This window comes from Haliaeetus albicilla, chromosome 4 (genome assembly GCF_947461875.1).
Source record: "Haliaeetus albicilla chromosome 4, bHalAlb1.1, whole genome shotgun sequence".
Classification (NCBI taxonomy): Eukaryota; Metazoa; Chordata; class Aves; order Accipitriformes; family Accipitridae; genus Haliaeetus; species Haliaeetus albicilla.
Genome location: NC_091486.1, coordinates 19758757 through 19775281, shown reverse-complemented (window position 1 = coordinate 19775281; position 16525 = coordinate 19758757). Strand labels below are relative to the sequence as shown.

At 39.4% G+C, this 16525-nt stretch overlaps 2 protein-coding genes across 2 annotated transcripts in view; one reads left to right on the top strand and one right to left on the bottom strand.

The window, feature by feature from the left end:
- Positions 1-12433, bottom strand: part of PSMD14 (proteasome 26S subunit, non-ATPase 14) — a 48474-nt gene extending 36041 nt beyond the window's left edge. The window contains exons 1-3 of the mRNA XM_069781234.1: positions 12279-12433; positions 7027-7114; positions 4302-4353 (exon numbers count right to left, since the gene is read on the bottom strand). Of these exons, the coding sequence (XP_069637335.1) occupies positions 4302-4349 (48 nt within the window). The 5' untranslated portion in view covers positions 4350-4353; positions 7027-7114; positions 12279-12433. The remainder of the gene's footprint in view (positions 1-4301; positions 4354-7026; positions 7115-12278) is intronic.
- Positions 11643-12329, top strand: LOC138685248 (proline-rich protein HaeIII subfamily 1-like). The gene has a single exon (XM_069782954.1). It carries the CDS (start codon positions 11643-11645, stop codon positions 12327-12329), a length of 687 nt encoding a protein of 228 aa, XP_069639055.1.
- Positions 12434-16525: the final 4092 nt, after the last annotated feature.

Here is a 16525-nt window from a genome sequence, read left to right as displayed (position 1 = left end):
TCACCAGCTCTTATTCTGAAGCCCTGCAGAATACTGAGCCAGTAGTGCTCTTTTCCAATAACGATCCTGGCTAGATCAGCAGATGAAACAGAACTTTAGATCAGTGGCAGGTCTCCCAAGTTCCCACGGTGCCATAGATTTACTAAATGGGATCAGCATGTTCTAAAAAACCATGATAATACGAGGGAAAAAGGTTCTACAGCATCAAGCAGTGCAATGCTTGAAACCTCATAATCAAAGTGACAGTTTTCAAGTGCCATTTACAATGCCCTAATCTGGAAACATCCCAGCTAACCCATCTGATCAACTATTTCACAGATGGAAGCACTTGATGGCTAATTGGCAAGTCCATTATTCAAATAAAATAGCTATCTGCACTTCTATTTTCTATATTCCAAGTCAAGGTGTAAACACTCCTTATAAGACACAGGTCACTTCTCTGTCTCTCCCTCCCTTTCCATTTGGATTTTTTCCCTTCCCCTCTGCCATCAAATATGTTAATTCAGAAATACAGAATCAGTTTTATTTTCCATTTATTGCACTAGAACAGTTGCCTGCACCAACAGAGCAATGTAAATTAATATTTTCAAAAATCCATCAAGTAATGAAAAATTATTTCAACAGCATTTTAAAAGTGTCATTAATTATTTCACTGCTTCCTATCACATCTGGATTCAGAAAAACAGACAGGAGGTGTTAGCATGGACAAGAACTTGTATAGCTTGGATTATTGTTCTGAAAGCATTGGGGAGAGAGCTCTGCTAAAAATGCACTTAATTTACTTACACTTTTAAACGGCATGCAGTAGGATTGCCTAATAGAGGCATATGCGGAACTGATTTCACTAGCAAACAATAATTCACTGTACAAAATGAAGGAGTGTTGCTCCAAATTCCTGCCTGCTACATAAGCAGAATGCTTTCACATACCCCACAAAGCCTGTTAATTTGTCTGCAGCAAAGGTACAATGCAAAGTGAAGCATTAAATCACTAGTGAAATTCTGTGGCAGGCAGTGTTCCAGGGGGACGAACAGGGAGAGACAGAAAAGAGTAAACCAGGAAAGGGAAGATAACTAAAAAAACCCAACATGACAAGGGGCAGGAGGAAGAAAAAAAGAGACCATACAAGAGAAGGAAAACAAGGGTGTTGCCAAAATCTGAACTCCCATGAACTACAGAAGGCAAATTAAATTAATAAGCATTTTGTTTGGGACATCACAACACCTTCAAACTTTAACTGTTTCCCCACAACTCTTTTAAAAAGCTTCAATCACTCATTCTTCTTATGCATATACAATGAGAGCAGAAATTCAAATGCCTACAATACCAGGCATGTAAGAAAAACAATTTCTACATGAAGCAGTGTTGCAAAGAAAGTCTTATTTATCAAGTTCAAAACTAAACACAGGTACCTTCCCATACAAAGAACACAAAGTTAATGACCAAGTTCACTGCCAGAAAATACTGTGGATGGCTTATGTGATGCCAAAAGCTATCAGATTCTCTTCCCTCCTCTCTTGTCCACCTGCTGCCCCATGAAGACAGTCCTTTGTCCATCTAAGACTAAAAGAGAGGAAATGGCTCAAAATTTCTAAGCCACAAGTGACTGGAAGGAAAGTTGATTGTTGAAATATCACTTGAAGATCACTTCCTTAAAAGATTCATTTATCAGCCATATGAAGACAGGCTTAGGGTCAACAGAATTTAGCACCGACCACCTCTGGACAATTTAACATTAAAGGCCAATCAGCCACTCAATAGCATGCTGAAGTAGCAAGTAGTAAGAAAAGAAAAGAACCACGAATTCACTGAAAGCAGTTTTCAAGTGGAATGCAAGACAAGAAAAGACTTCAAAAAAAGTTGTAAAAACATGAATCCAAAGAGCACTTGGGACAACATATTTGAGTGTGAAAACGAAGAAACAAACAAACAAAAACCAAACAAGATAACAGAGGTGGTTTTATCACAGGGGAAAGAACCCAGTAATTGCTGTTGAAGAAGTTAAGGCAAGTCAATGAGAAAGAATCCCCTGGCAGAGCTCAAATAAGAACTGTGCTGACCAAGCATTTGCTGTTACTTGAACATTAGTTACGAAGCAAATCAAAGGGACTGTTCCCAGACCTTATGTGATGCAGTCCTTTTGGCTAAGCAAACCCCTAGCTACAAGAAAAAAAAAATCCCCAAATTGTGTTATAAAATTACTTTGAAAATGCTTCTGTTTTTCTACAAGACTACACACGCAGATGATTCTTACGTTAGAAAGAATAACTCACTCAACAGATGTTTTTACTATGTTCAACCTTAAAAGCAAAACCTTCAGAGACAGAACAACTGTGGCACAGCAATAAGACAAACAAAAAGCTTTGTAGAGTTGTTTAAAACACTCTAGTGCAAACAAATGGTAACAACTTTGTTTACTTTCTAGCAGGACAAAGTATGTCCAAGAAATACCCAACTCTTCACTTCCACCTCAAAGCCATCTGAATCACTCTGGATTATCTCTCAATCTCAATTATCAATCAATCAATATTCAGAACAGAAGTGATCTTCGAACATCCATTGAAACACCATATTTTAAGGACATAAAATTATTCTTTTTGAAAAGCCTTCCTGCTGATTGGATAAACCAAAAGACTACAAAAGTAGTCAAGATATACAGTGCAAGCAGCAACCTGCATAAAGAGCAATTCATTTTTCTGCTTTTTTTTTTTTAATCCAACACATACTCATCAATTCTTTTAAGAGACAATTCCATATTCAAACAAACACAGAGCAGCTTTGCAGGCCAAAGCTGCCAGAGGAGTTCAGCTAGCTTCTTCTGAATGTTATGTTCTATTGTCTGCCACAATTTTCTAGCAAGCTTTAAGTTAAAGCTGAGAAATTCAGAAAGCAGCAGAGAGAGTTAACTGTAAATTTGAAAAACAGCTTTGATATGCGTCAAGTTCAGAGAGGACTAAGAAGTGAAAGCTTGAGTGATTAGACTGCGCAGATGTTAAAAAAAATGAAGAGTCATGAAGCAGGCTGGCAGCTCAGAGGAACAAGAGAAATAACTGTTTAAGAAAGTGAAACTAAAAATAACTGAGGGCTGCTTGAAGATTCACTAAGAGAGCGTGAATAGAATTTCAGCTATAAAAAGGAAAAAAAATTATGCACCAAAAGTTACAGCTTATTTGGCAAAACACCTAGAGGCTGTAAATCAGCTCAGAATATTTCACCAAATGCTTCAGTATTAAACCACTCCTTTCCTAGTTATACCGGACACAAACACACTACACACAACCAAAAGAAGCTGTGGGTTTAGCAATTCCAGTCATCCCAGAAGCACACTCGCACACACATCATGAAGCCTAAGACAAACAGAATGGACTCCTCCAGAAGAACAAGAGTCTGGATTCTCAACTTAGAGCAGAGCCCCAGAGGCAGATGAGGAAAGCAGAGAAAGGCCAGCTACTGAGACCAGCCAAGACTACGAAGAAAATTACACTGGGGCTCTTCCCTTAAGGAAATAATTCCTTCTACAATCCTCAGACAAAGAAGTTCCTAATTTTATTTTTTTCCTGTATCCACAGTAGTCAGTACAATGTAATAAGATCAGCTCGATTTTATTTTTGAAGACTGCTGGCCACGCCAGCTGACCAAGGAAAAAAGCACTAGGACTTGCTTTAGTGGTAGAAGAAGCCATACAATGCGTGTAGGTCTCCCACTGGAACAGGACAGCTGCCAGGGAGGCCTTTTTGCTGTGAGTAGAGTTACAGAAGTGAGGACAATAGCAAACAAGAGAAGACACAATAAAACACACATATAGGTGGCTATAACTACCTGCAAGTGATAAATTCAATTCAAATTACCTCCTGAAATTTAGATATACTTCAGTATCTTATTATGCCCATCACAATGTAATCCATGGACTGAAATATATAATTTATGAAGGAGCAAGTGGGTATGCTCAGCCATTTAGAACAATCTTCATGTTCTGAAAATCCGTATTATTGGAAATTGATTTCTTAATTTTATTCTGTGTTTCCAGTGCTTTTCAATCCAAACTTTAAAATGTTCAGACACCAAATGAAAGGTTTGTAAACATTCTGTAAACTCAGTGCCAACACAAGAGTTCATACTGACAAAAAAACCCCAGTCAGGCTGTAACAATGATTTGCATACACTTACATAGCATCTCTAGAGTTAGGGATTATTACTATGAACTGTTTTTTTTTTTTTAATGCCATTTTTAAATATAATAAAAGGAATATTCCAGAACTGATTAGTATTGAAGAGAAGATACTGACAAGCTATATACTAACCTGTCCCAGACCAGGCATACCTCCTCCAAGTCGCAGAAGTCTATCCATATTTCTAGAAAAACAGAAACAAAGGAAAAATGTTCCCAAGCTCTGAAGTGTTTACTAAATTGCTATCTATATAATTCACCTTCAGTCACTCAGTATGTCAAAAATATTGGTGGTAATTACAACACAACATCAGACTTCCTGTTAATTAACACCACATATTAATTCAAGAAGCTGTCTTCCATGCTAATTAACAGACCTTGTTTTATTGCTTTGGTTTTGGGTTATCCCCATTTCTGAAGACGAGCACTCTTGTCAAACTTTTCAAAACTTTCCTATCATTCAATTAATTGAGAGATTTTTGTTGCTTATGAACAGCACCTACATCCAGGAAGTGCCTAAAACTTATTAGATATACAATCAAGTTTACTCCAATTTGTTCAGAAAGCATCAATAAAAACGTGAAAGTAAGGATTTTAGCATCCTCATTAGTAAGTTCTGCACTAATTAACTTACAACTTGTCAGTTATCATCAAAACTACATGTGAAAGACACTGAGCAGATTATGGATCTCTGAATTAGCATCAAAAGCTTTTTTTTAATGGACTCATTATACTAAAAGAAATACTGTAAAGTAAACATTTAGTGTGTATATAGTTAGAACACTAGTGACAGTAAAGTCATTTAATACATTTCTTGTGTTGTGTGTGCCATTGCTTTAGTGCAAGATTATTCCAATCAATGCAACTAACTTGTTATTTTATAAAAAAAACCCAAAGCTTTTCTATCTTGCAACTTTCAAAGGAGTGATCTCCAGGAATAAGAATTGTTAAGGTGCCCAACTAAAACAAAAAAACCACTGATGTTTGTATCTCTGCAGTTTATTCACTTTCTATTGTTGAAAAGCAATCTAGTATTTAATTGTGGACATCTAAGAAAGGATTCTGTCTTAGCTGTAACGGACTTTTATCTTGCCTACTTGGCTTTTTCAACTTCTTAGCTTTATACAACAAAACTCAGTGATAAAATAAACAAAAACTACTGAATATTACTTTTTAAACAGCTGCTCTCAGCAAATCAAACCATTTCCAAGGTTTACGGACATTAGTAAACTTTACTGGCTTATTTTATTTGTGAAATAGAAGATACAAAGTAAAGCATCAGAAACTATGATCTCAATTGCACAAGTTTTAATACAACACAACAAAGCCTGATCAGGTGATAAGAGCAATTGAGAACAGCAAGGCATGATAGTTCCAAAATACATTCATCCTCCACATGGATGTTACATTACACACAAGAGAATTACATACATAATTTCAACAGACTGCATTAACAATACTAATTCAAGAACCTTCTTTTAAAATTAATTATGCAAAAGAACTTTGGACTTTTAATGAAAAATAAATTTCCTTTGTATATTAAAAATAAAAAACTCTTTCTGTTGAAGGTGAATGTCATCTCATTATTCCTTCTGAAATTTGGTAATATTTTTACTGGCTAGATAGTAACAGGCTTTATTTCAGTTTAAGTTTAAACAAGTATTTTAAGTTTCTTGTTAACACACACAGAGGCAGCATTTGAACCTACTAGTAGACAAGATTATCTAACTCCTGCTTTAATCATGTATGGAATTTCACCCATTTCAAACAACAATATCTAAGACACATGGATCAATAAAACTTGCTGCATTTGCTAATTTCACTTTCCCAGTTTAATGTACTAACAAGCTATTAGCTTCATTTGATTCACTCCCTTGATTTTGTAGAATATGCAAACCCAACAACTGCAGCCTCAACTAACTCCAAGTACTTTCTTAGAGCTACCTTGGCACTATATGAATTAAAAAGGGGTTTATTAAAGGGTCAATGGTTATGCTTTTCTTTTCAGACAGTCATTGAAACCAAGCTTCTTGATTACAGGTAAAAGTTGCACTCAAAGTATATATACTTTTCTATCCTCAACTACAGTAAATTCCAAATCAAGTTGTAGGATTTCCATGGAAAGGTTAAGTTGCTGTTTAAAGCTATTATGTAAAACATGGTAAATGGCTTCAATAAAACAGTCACAAGTACAAATTAACACCAACTACATTTCATTTTACCCCTCTGTGGTAGATACTCCTCCATTGAAACTCACAATGATTCATCTTTCATGACACTAATGAGGGCTGAAGAGTAGCTGAGAAGTAAACTACTAACATTATTAATTTAATCAATCATGGTTGTATGTTTATTTTAAGAACCTCTTAGTCTCTACAACTGGTAACCATAAAACTGGTCTTCCCTACAACTACAGCAACTTTGATAAGCTGATAAGATGTACATGTTGTACACGTTCAGATTCTCAAGACAGTAGCACAGAGAGAAAATCTCTACAAATCAGTTCTAGATACACTGCAAATTATTTCACTAGCTCTGTGGCTTGACTCTGGTTAGAGTTTGGGCAACTAATACTTTACTTTCTTATTTGTAACTGAAGGTGTTTTAGTAGGTTATAGTACATTTAGACCTAAACATATTTGTTTACTCTGTATAAATATCTGAAGAATTTAGGTTAGCAATCCAAATTTAAAACAATTTTAATTTTTTTAATCCACTGTGCCCAAATATTATTTAAGCTATTAATTCCATTTATGAAATAATGCTTTTGTAAACCTTAAAACAGCTTGAGCAAAATTTTTAGACCTTAATTGAGATAACTTTAGCATTTACAGATAAAGCAAGTATGCATTTCCAACCTGGTGCTCAGCAAGAGGTGATCGCAGAACAAACTCAGCAACAGCTCCCACTTTTTGACTATAAAGATGATGCCAGCAGGTCTCTTTCCTATAGAAGGAAATAGAAAGGAGGGGAAGGGCAGAAAACCAGTAAAATTTAGAAACAGTAGCACATATAAAAAGAAATGTTATGTTGATGACCTACAAAAGGACAAAGCACCATTGAATAACCAAAAGAATGTTGGGGTTTTTTGTTGTTGTTTTGGTTTTTTTACTTGTACCATATAATCCCTGGAAGTAGTGCATGCCATGTCTTGCCCAAGGACCCATAACACTGAAAGAAGTTTCCAAGTTTCTCAAAATTACATGGAAGAGTAAAGTATTTTAATAACCCATTTAAGCAATTTAAAGCTAATCAATAACTTAAAATGCTGTTAGAAACTGAAACTATGGTCCTTTATTACTATTTTAGAAGATTTTGCCATAGCCAAGATGACCTAAGCACACAGGTAAAGAGCAGTCGGCAGGTACAGACAGTTTTCTTGTTTACTTCAGCAGGAGCAGTTGGTGTGACCGGGAAAGTCACAGAGGTCTTTAGGTTTGCCTGAATCCAGGTTGAGAAAGCATGCTTCACATTCAGTTTAGGAGTTGAAAGTCATGTTATCCTCCTCCCAGAGAACACTGTCCACTAATTGCATCCACTCAATCATTTGTAGTGCAGTGTTTTAAAACAGATCTGTGAAATGATCTGTGGCCATGATTTGATAGACGTTTTTTTCAATGTCAATGTTAACATAAGGAGCAGTGGGGAAGCTGCTGTTGCTGCTTACCAACTTGATGCTGCTTTCTCAGTACTGCCAGGACAGCCATTTGTGCAGCCTTGCAGTAAACTGATAGGCTAACAAAAATGCTGGTTTTAACCCTGTTCGCTTCTCTGAGAGGATTCACACTGCATCCCAGAAACAGTTGTCTTGGCATAACAGAAAAAGAGGTCTTGGAAGAGCTGATTCCTTCTAACACTAATCCAGACTCCAGAAGACATTTATGTCAAATCATTCTTTAAGCTGAAGCTGCCCAAAGAATGCCTTTGGGTTTTGGTGTTGGTTGGGGTTTTTTTGGTAGGGGTTTTGGTGTTTGGTTGGTTTTGGTTTCTTTTTTTTAAAGTAACAGAGGTAATTTAACAGAGACTGTTCTGAACCTTACCTCCAAGAAGCACAAGAGCAAAGGAAGATGTGCTAATATTCCTAGAAAGTCAGAGGAGAACGAACAAGTCAGAGTTTCTCAGTGCTGACAGGCTGGGGTGGAACTCCACCAACAAGTAAAAGAAAAGTTGCTACATTTCTGCCAGCTTTGCATAACAAAAAGATCCAGGAGAGATCAGATGAGACAGGACCACAACAGCCAACAGTTATATTTGCACAGGCTGCAACAAAACTGCAACCAATTCACAAGCGGGCTTCAGAGTTACAATCCAATTCACTTTTAACCAGCTGGCCACCCAGGCGTCTTGCATTCCCTTCCCCACTTCCTACAAGGATATAAAAGAAACAGATATCTGCGATCTTGGTCAGTTCCCTGGGGGAGGCACACAACATGTTAACCGATAGCTGAGAATTTCCCCTCTCTGCTGCAAAGTGCAAAAGGCTAGTTTTGATTATACACTTACCTGTTGTTTTTTCTATATATATAGACAAACACATATATATACTTACAGATATATATAAAAACCACAGAAAAGTAAACAAACAGTTCACAGTAAGTCTCGCCTCTTTTCCTTCCAGAGTCAGCAAAAAGTATTTTGATAACTCTTCCTTGCAGACAGAAGGAAATATTAACAGTCTCTGTTTTAAGTGAAGCTTTAAGGAAAGGAGTACACATATCAAATAGTTCCATATCAGAAAATTGCAGAAGGCCAGTTATAATGATAATAAACTTGCATTTTGGTGCACTGCAGGATTTAGATGACATGCACTCATCATTGAGATCAAGGTGGTCACTGATGGCTTAAAATAAAAGTTAAGTAGCTTCTCTGCTTGTGTATGTCCATGATTGGAACATCTCAGGTAAAAAACCTTGATCATAGGATGGTATTTAAAAAACCCAAACCTCCATTATTGCAATTTTCTTTTAACTGTCCTGGCCTCAAAAGAGAAAAGTCTGTGGTTATTAATAATGCAGTGGAAGTATACACAGAGCATCTCAGAACTGATCTGAAAACAGAAATTTTTTAAGCCCATGTCTAATACTGTTCATAACAGGACTGTTAGGTAACTGTAATAATTGGCAAGAGTTGTCCATTTGGAGGGCTCTGGTTCACCATTCAGTTGTTGGTTACTACTTTCAAGTCACTTAAATGGCGACTTAAATGCTGACTTTTAATAATGAAAATATTTTTTCCTTAGGTAACATAGGGATGAAATTATATAAATGCATTATGCACACATGTATGTATACATATAGGTATAAACCAATAGCTACTGTGCTTATACTTGGCATGTTTCAGCACATATTTTGAAATCCAACTTGAAACAGTCTTAAATTACTGTATCTCTTTGCATGAGACACATGAGTTTCACACTACAGCGCGCTATTTTTATCTAGCATTAACACTGCATGACACAATCCCTCAACGAAAGAGGGTTCTCCTAGGTTGACAACTTTCTAGTAAAAAAAAATAAAATCAAAATTAGCTTCAACATACATGGAAGAAAAAACACTGGCTACTAAACTGCCCTATTAATGGAGAGAGTATCAGGCTAGATTCAGGTGAGAGCAATTCACTCCACACTTTGCAATCTGTAAACTGAGTGACTTCATGCAAATAATTTCACCTTTGGTAACTCAGTTTCTCCACCTGAGACTACATACTAAGCTTTGTATAAGCACTTCCAGATGTCCTGTTGAGAAGTTCCACATGGCACGTGAATTAACAATTTTATTAACAACAACTAAAAAAGTTAAGGTTTTTGCTCCAACTATAACAATTTCAACTTCACTAGGGATGATAAACAGCTACAAAGGTAAATTAGCTGAGGAATTGCATCTTGCAGAGAAACATCATTTCACCAAGAAAAGAAAAAAAACTCACAGCAGGTAAAGTCAACAAACACTGAATGAAAGAAACTTGAATCAGAACAGAAACTTCACATGTGACAATGGGTCACGAAGTCTATCTTCCTATACATTTTATATGAAAGAGAAGAACAAATTACTGAAAACTGATGATATTTTTTTATTTATTAAAGCTGAAGACAAACCATGCCATGAATGAATGCAGTCTCAGTAGCGCAAGTCCAGAGCTACATGACTATTTTGCTTCCAAAATGCTCTCAGCTCTGTAAACCCGATGTTTCTGGACAATATAGACCTCAATCTCAATAAACCTGAGCTGGACCAGAAAGTGTGCAGATTAGCTTCTCTGACTCTGCTTTCTGATATCCAGAAGCCCAGCGAACCTAATTCTACTACATTCATTGCTGGGCTGGAGTTACTGAAGTAACCCAGACCCAAGCTGACTACTCTAAAGGTACTTAAGTACATCCACACCAAACTTACAGGTAAGTGAGGATTCATTAACAAATCACACCACCACAAAACCTCGCAAAATTAATTTTAATTTTATGCTATATATAAAGTAATAAGCTTCTCTGAACTCTGCAGAAGAGGGGGGTATACACACAAGTGTTGTGGAACTGTCTCCTGCCACCAGCGCAAGTACTCATCACACTGGTTTTCTATTATTCAAGGTATCCTAACTACCTGTCCTTTCCCATCATCCTAGATGTCAGGAGATAATTGTAGCTACTATTAGTATACACTCCATAATGCCTGTCAAGATTGAAACACTTCCAAGAAAGTTAAAAACTAATTTATGTTTTGGTATTATTTAATGTTAATTTTGAAGTATGCTCTAACTTATCATTGTCTTCAAATGAATACCCCTGATGTGGCATGTTATAACAGCTGATGGAACACAAGTTACCCATTAAGCTATGGGCAAAACCTAGTTGCTCAAAGTCAGACTAAGTGGTTCAGAAGCAATTCATCCGCAAGCCAGTTTCTGGATTTCTTCACAAACACAGATCTGTTCCTTGTTTCCATAACACAAGCTCACAAACAGTGCCCTTCTCAGCAGGACCTTCTTCCAAGTGTACGCCCTGCATCCGAGGCATGCAGTACACCTTGGACTCACAGGGGGTGAAAGCTTTACAATTAATACAAACCCGTCAGACTTTTCAGCTTGCGTGGTACCTTTTCAGCTATATACAGCTTTCAAATACATTTGCATAGAACTTTTTTAAGAGAAGTCGATCTCGATCCTTGCTGTTTTTCTGGTTTTCGACAGCGTACCGGAAACAAGCAGAACTTTAAGAGGCAACATCAGCGCACGTTCAGATTTGTCAGCTGTTTACAAGTATCCAACTACGTCACATAACTTTGTTCCAAAACCGACACGTTAGTCTGCTGCATACTAGAGACAGCACTGTTCATTTTTATTATCGCTCCTTTTCTACTTACTTCCGCTTCGTCTTTCCCGACACGGATTAAAGATTTCTTCTCCTCCCCGCACCCCAGCCAGCGCTTTGCCCTGGCTTCCCCCTCCCTCCCTCCGCACCTCCAGCCCCACACCGCCGGGGATGGCCGCAGCGCTTCGCCCCAGAAGCGGCAGCGCTTCCCTCCGCCGAGTCCCTCTGATGGGAAACCGCCCGCAGGATAAACTCCCGCTCGGAGGCACCCCCCGCGCCACTCGGCGCCCCGAAACACCGGCCAGCGGCTGCAAAACCGGGCGCTGCCGAGGCCAAACACGACGGCTGCTCTCGGCCGGGAAGAGGCAGGGCCGCCCCGGGCCGGTGAGGCGCCGAGGCCCAGGCGGCCCGCTCCGGCGGCGGGGGTACCCCGCGGCCCGGCCGCCTCCTGCCGCCTGTTTACAGGCCGGCCGCCCCAGCACCGCCGCTGCCCGAGGTCGCCCAAACTTCCTTCGGGCGCGACCGGCACAAACGCGGCCAGGCCCCGCCGGCCCCAGCGTGCTCCCCGCCCGGGCCGGTGCCCCACGGGGAGAAAACCGCCCCCCAGGCTACCCGCGGAGGGGACGGCGCCGCTCCCGTCCCCGCGACCCGCCTCCCTGCCCGGCGCTCGGGCCCACTCCCCGCGGGCCTCACTCCCGCTGCCGCCGCCACGCAGAGGCCGCCCCACGCCGCAGCGAGGCCCCCACGGGCCGCGCCGGGCCCCCGGGGATGCCGGTGACCGGGGCGCCCGTCCCGCCGGGCCCTCACCTCCGCGCGGACCCCTCCCCGGCCGCGCCGCCTCGGCCCGGGCCGCCGTGAATCAGCCGGATTTCATTCAAACCCAGTCCGCCCAGGCCTCCGCAAGGACTTCCCGGTTCAAAGGGCACGCGGCGGGGGCTTCCGGTCCCGCAGCCCGGGAAGGGGAAAGGAAGGGGGGCTGGGAGCCATGGCAACGCGGCCCGCCTGGCAACGGCGCGTGCCGCCTGCGGGATCGCGCCCGGGAGCGGCCGCGGCCGTTAAACCGTCCTCTTCTCTGTGGGGCGGAGCGAGAAAGGAGGCCTCTCCCGGCTGTCGTGGGGGAGGGTGGGCCGCGGCGGTACCCCGGCGCTCCGAGAGGAGAGGGCGAGCTGTGGCCGGTCTGGGCCTGAGGCCGCTGGGAGCCTGGCGGCAGTAGCGAGTGGGGGGCCTGAGAAGCCCCTGAGGCAGCGGGATGCCGTGGTCGCACCCGCGTTGTCCGTTGCGCTGGCTGGATTGCGGACTGGCAAATCCGTAGCTGTCACAGTTACTTTTGGGAGCAGAGGCCTTCAGAGGGACGCGGTCTCTTAAGTGACGCTGAGTGGGAAGTGGCACATGCTGATCTGAAGCGCTTAAACTGCTTTGCCGTAAAGTTAACTTCTGGGTTGACTTTGTCCGTAGCTCAGAATCAAATTGCAGCCGAATGGCACCTGTACTCAAATAACTAGACGATAGGATGGCAGAAGAGCCAACGAATGGGTCATCAAATCAATAAAAGAAGGATTACTGTAATAGGAACAATACCACATGTACGCCTCTCAAAAACAGTATTACAGAAAATAAGATGATTTAGAGAAGAGTAATAAGAATGGTCATCTGTATAAAAACAGCATAAGCAGAAATGGAAAAGAGTGACAATTTTTGCCATACAAAGAAGACAAGTAAGAGACAATGAGATAAAAGCATGCATGCTGATGAATGATGCAGAGAAGCAAACTGGAATTTCTATTATGTTAACACAGGAGCAAAAACTCTCATGTAAATTAAAAGAGGAAAATACAAGGCCGAGGAAATAGTTCTTCAGACAGTATCTGAACATGTTGTGGAACTTGGTGCCTCAGGAACTCATTATGGCTAAAACAATACAATTTTTTAGAGGTTAGTTTGTGTCTAGCAACTGAAGTATTACAAATATTTTAGAAAGTATTGGACAACTTAAGAACCTATAAAAGCAATTTATTAGGACTGCGTGTAAAGTTTCCACCACAAATGAGCGAGAAGAGCATTATGGTTTGGTTTTGAAAGCCCCTTTAAGAATTAAGAGTGTAATATTACGAGATGGTCAGCATTTTCTGCTCACAGACAACTATATGGAAGCAGGTGGAAAGGTACTATGTTATAAATTATACTGGGATAACCTCAGACAGATATGGTCACCCCTTCCATGACACTTTAGCAAACTCAGAAGTGTTAGGTTTTTATACCATGATGTGTAAAATGAATCAAAAGAAAGAGAAAGTGTATTACCATGACACCTGCTATTCTGCTTTTCAAGAGCGGCAATCTTTTTGAAAAACAATATTCCTATAATTGTCTCTTCCATCCTTTTTCAGATCTTTACTAGGCTGAGGGAATCACAAGAGTTAAAATTTCCAAAAGATTCTTAAAAAGCTAAAGGCTTAAAATGTAGTTTGTATTGTGGGTCACTCATTTCTTTTTCACATTACTAATGAAAAACCTATTAGTGCAGTTTATTGCTGCACCTACAGCCAAACTATTCAGAAAAACAGAGTAAAGACGTAAGTATGTCTGTCTGTTTGTGTGCTTTTATCTATGTATGTTTGTCTTATACAAAAGAAAACTTGCACCCTGCTTCAAACAGGCTCTTACATTCTTTCCTGTTTTAACCTGGCAAAAACTTAGCTCCTACAGTCTTGAGACTGTATTTTGAGACTTCTGCATATTTTAATGTTCTCAAAAGTCATTACAATAATTATGTGGTCAAAGGTTCTTTCTTTTTTTTGTGTGTGTGATTACATTAAAAAGGTAAAGTATTAATTCAGTGAACTGAAATGCATTATGTATTTTCCTGATTTGTACCTTGTTTTCGAGAGCAATCCTTTTATTCCTCCATGTTCACTGGAATTCTGATACCTTAATGAGAAATACTCATTGTATTTCATTTGTCACTCTGCAGTCATGTGTCTTTAAGGAACTCCACACTTCTGAAAAAAGAAAGAAACAAAAATATTTATGAAAAGTGAGCATTCCTCTGGGTTAATGTGTGTGGTAAGGAAAAGCAAGATAGTTAGATCTTTGTAATTTGCCTATACCCACTGACTTAAAAGAGGTATGTCATTTCAAACCATGTGAAGATTTGGCCCTTCTCCTTTGAAATACAGAGTGAAACAGACTTTCATTCTTATTCCTAATTACATTTCAAGTCATAGTATTGACTTTTTAAATATATACATTTATTGAAATTTTATAAATAAATATAGTTACAGAAGAAGAAAAAAGGAGAAAATAGGAGAAATATTTACATTAGAAAGTATAGTGAATTAATTGGATGTATAGAGGCAGTATCATAGTTGGTACTTATGACAGATGGTATTTTATATTTTGATATAAAAAAGATATATTCTTAATCGTATATGTCAAAGAAAAGAGACCATATGTTGTTAAACACTTCCAAATTGTCATTTAATCTGAAGGGCACTCTCTTGCGTGCTACTGAATCCCTCATTGTTTTGGTCTAGCCAACGCTAATCCACAGAAGTTTTTTATTTACTCTTTTGCTGTAATGCAGTGCTGAATGAAAATATTCAAGATTTGTTCCCTTTTTTATTACTTGGGTGGCTGTCATAGGTGATAAAAGCTTCTTTTGATTGGACCCTTACATTCTTCCAGTTTTCCCCATACTAGCCTACCTTTGCTTATAGTAAAACGATCAACAGGGATCAGACTTGCTAGGAGGTCACACCATTTTTTCCTGACTCCTGGCTTACCTGGTATATGATTTTCCCCCAAGTCTGTTTGTGATTGGGTTAAAGCAGCAATATTCCTGCAGCTCTGTAATTAATGAGTACAATTTTACAGAGCTGAGTGACAAAATTGAAGAGTTGTGTGTAGAACACAAGGAATACACTGAGAGATTGGCCACAATTTTCCTGCAGATCAAATATATAGACAAGTAGAATGCTGTTTGTGCTAGGACAGGAGGAAGTCTCCAGGACTTTGTTATAATATTAACCACCACCACCACCACCCCCAAACAACAGAAGATACAATTTTAGAAAGCCTGGGATTAGGGTACACAATGCACTGTGGATTGGACAAAACATTATAATTATGGACAATTATATTTTTTATGTTTAAGCATTTAGAACAGAGCATAGGAAATTAATATGTATTGGGGAGTTCAAGTGCTGACAACATCCTTGTGAGAGGATAATAGAGTCAGAAGCAGCACACTTTTTTTTTTCTATTTGCTTAGAACTATGTTCGGTAGTCAAACACTGAAAAAGTAATAGAGGAATAGTAGTTTCTTAAACTGTAGCCTTTTACCCTGGGAATGAACTGGAGCTCTGTCTTGGCAAACCTGTGTATGGGAAAATGGTTTCTTCTGTCATACTTGGCAAGCACTCAAAACAGTTGGAAGTGCTTACGATGACCTCTGTGACATCCCCAACAGCTTGTAAAATGCCTGATCAACTCTTTGCTGCATACAAACTAATAACAGGTCTTGTCACAGACAATGCATAAAATTTTACAAGATTAGTTAAAGATAGTATGTTAGAGTGAGATTACTTTTTTTAGTCTTCTCAACAATTCTACAATCAGCTGCAGAAGGCTGTTAGAGGTTTGAAAGAGGCTTCATTAATCATGAAGCATATGATTATTGAAAACCTGCAAACAAAACTATTTTCATCTCTTCCAGAACATAGACCTGCCCATTAAAGTATGACAAGTATAAACCCAAATTAATTTGGGTGAGAAGAATGGTAACAATGTATTTGGATATAATCCATCCCAGTTTAGAAGGGAGAGAATATTAAGAAAGCAAACATTCCCTACAGTGAGCCATAATAACTACCCTCCCCCCCAACTGGAGCCAAAAGATCTTGTTTATATTGAAAGTTTCAGTATTTGCCAGCCAATACAAGTTTCATATACAGTCCTAAAGGAAACTGGACTTTTGTCTGTCTATTTAAAGTGATGGCTGAGTTGTGAGAACTATCTACAAACCATCTGGAGAAGATAAGGCCAAGAAAAAATCA

Excerpts from the sequence above, each read along its gene's own strand:
- LOC138685248 (XM_069782954.1), top strand. The coding sequence starts at position 11,643 with ATGGCCGCAGCGCTTCGCCCCAGAAGCGGCAGCGCTTCCCTCCGCCGA.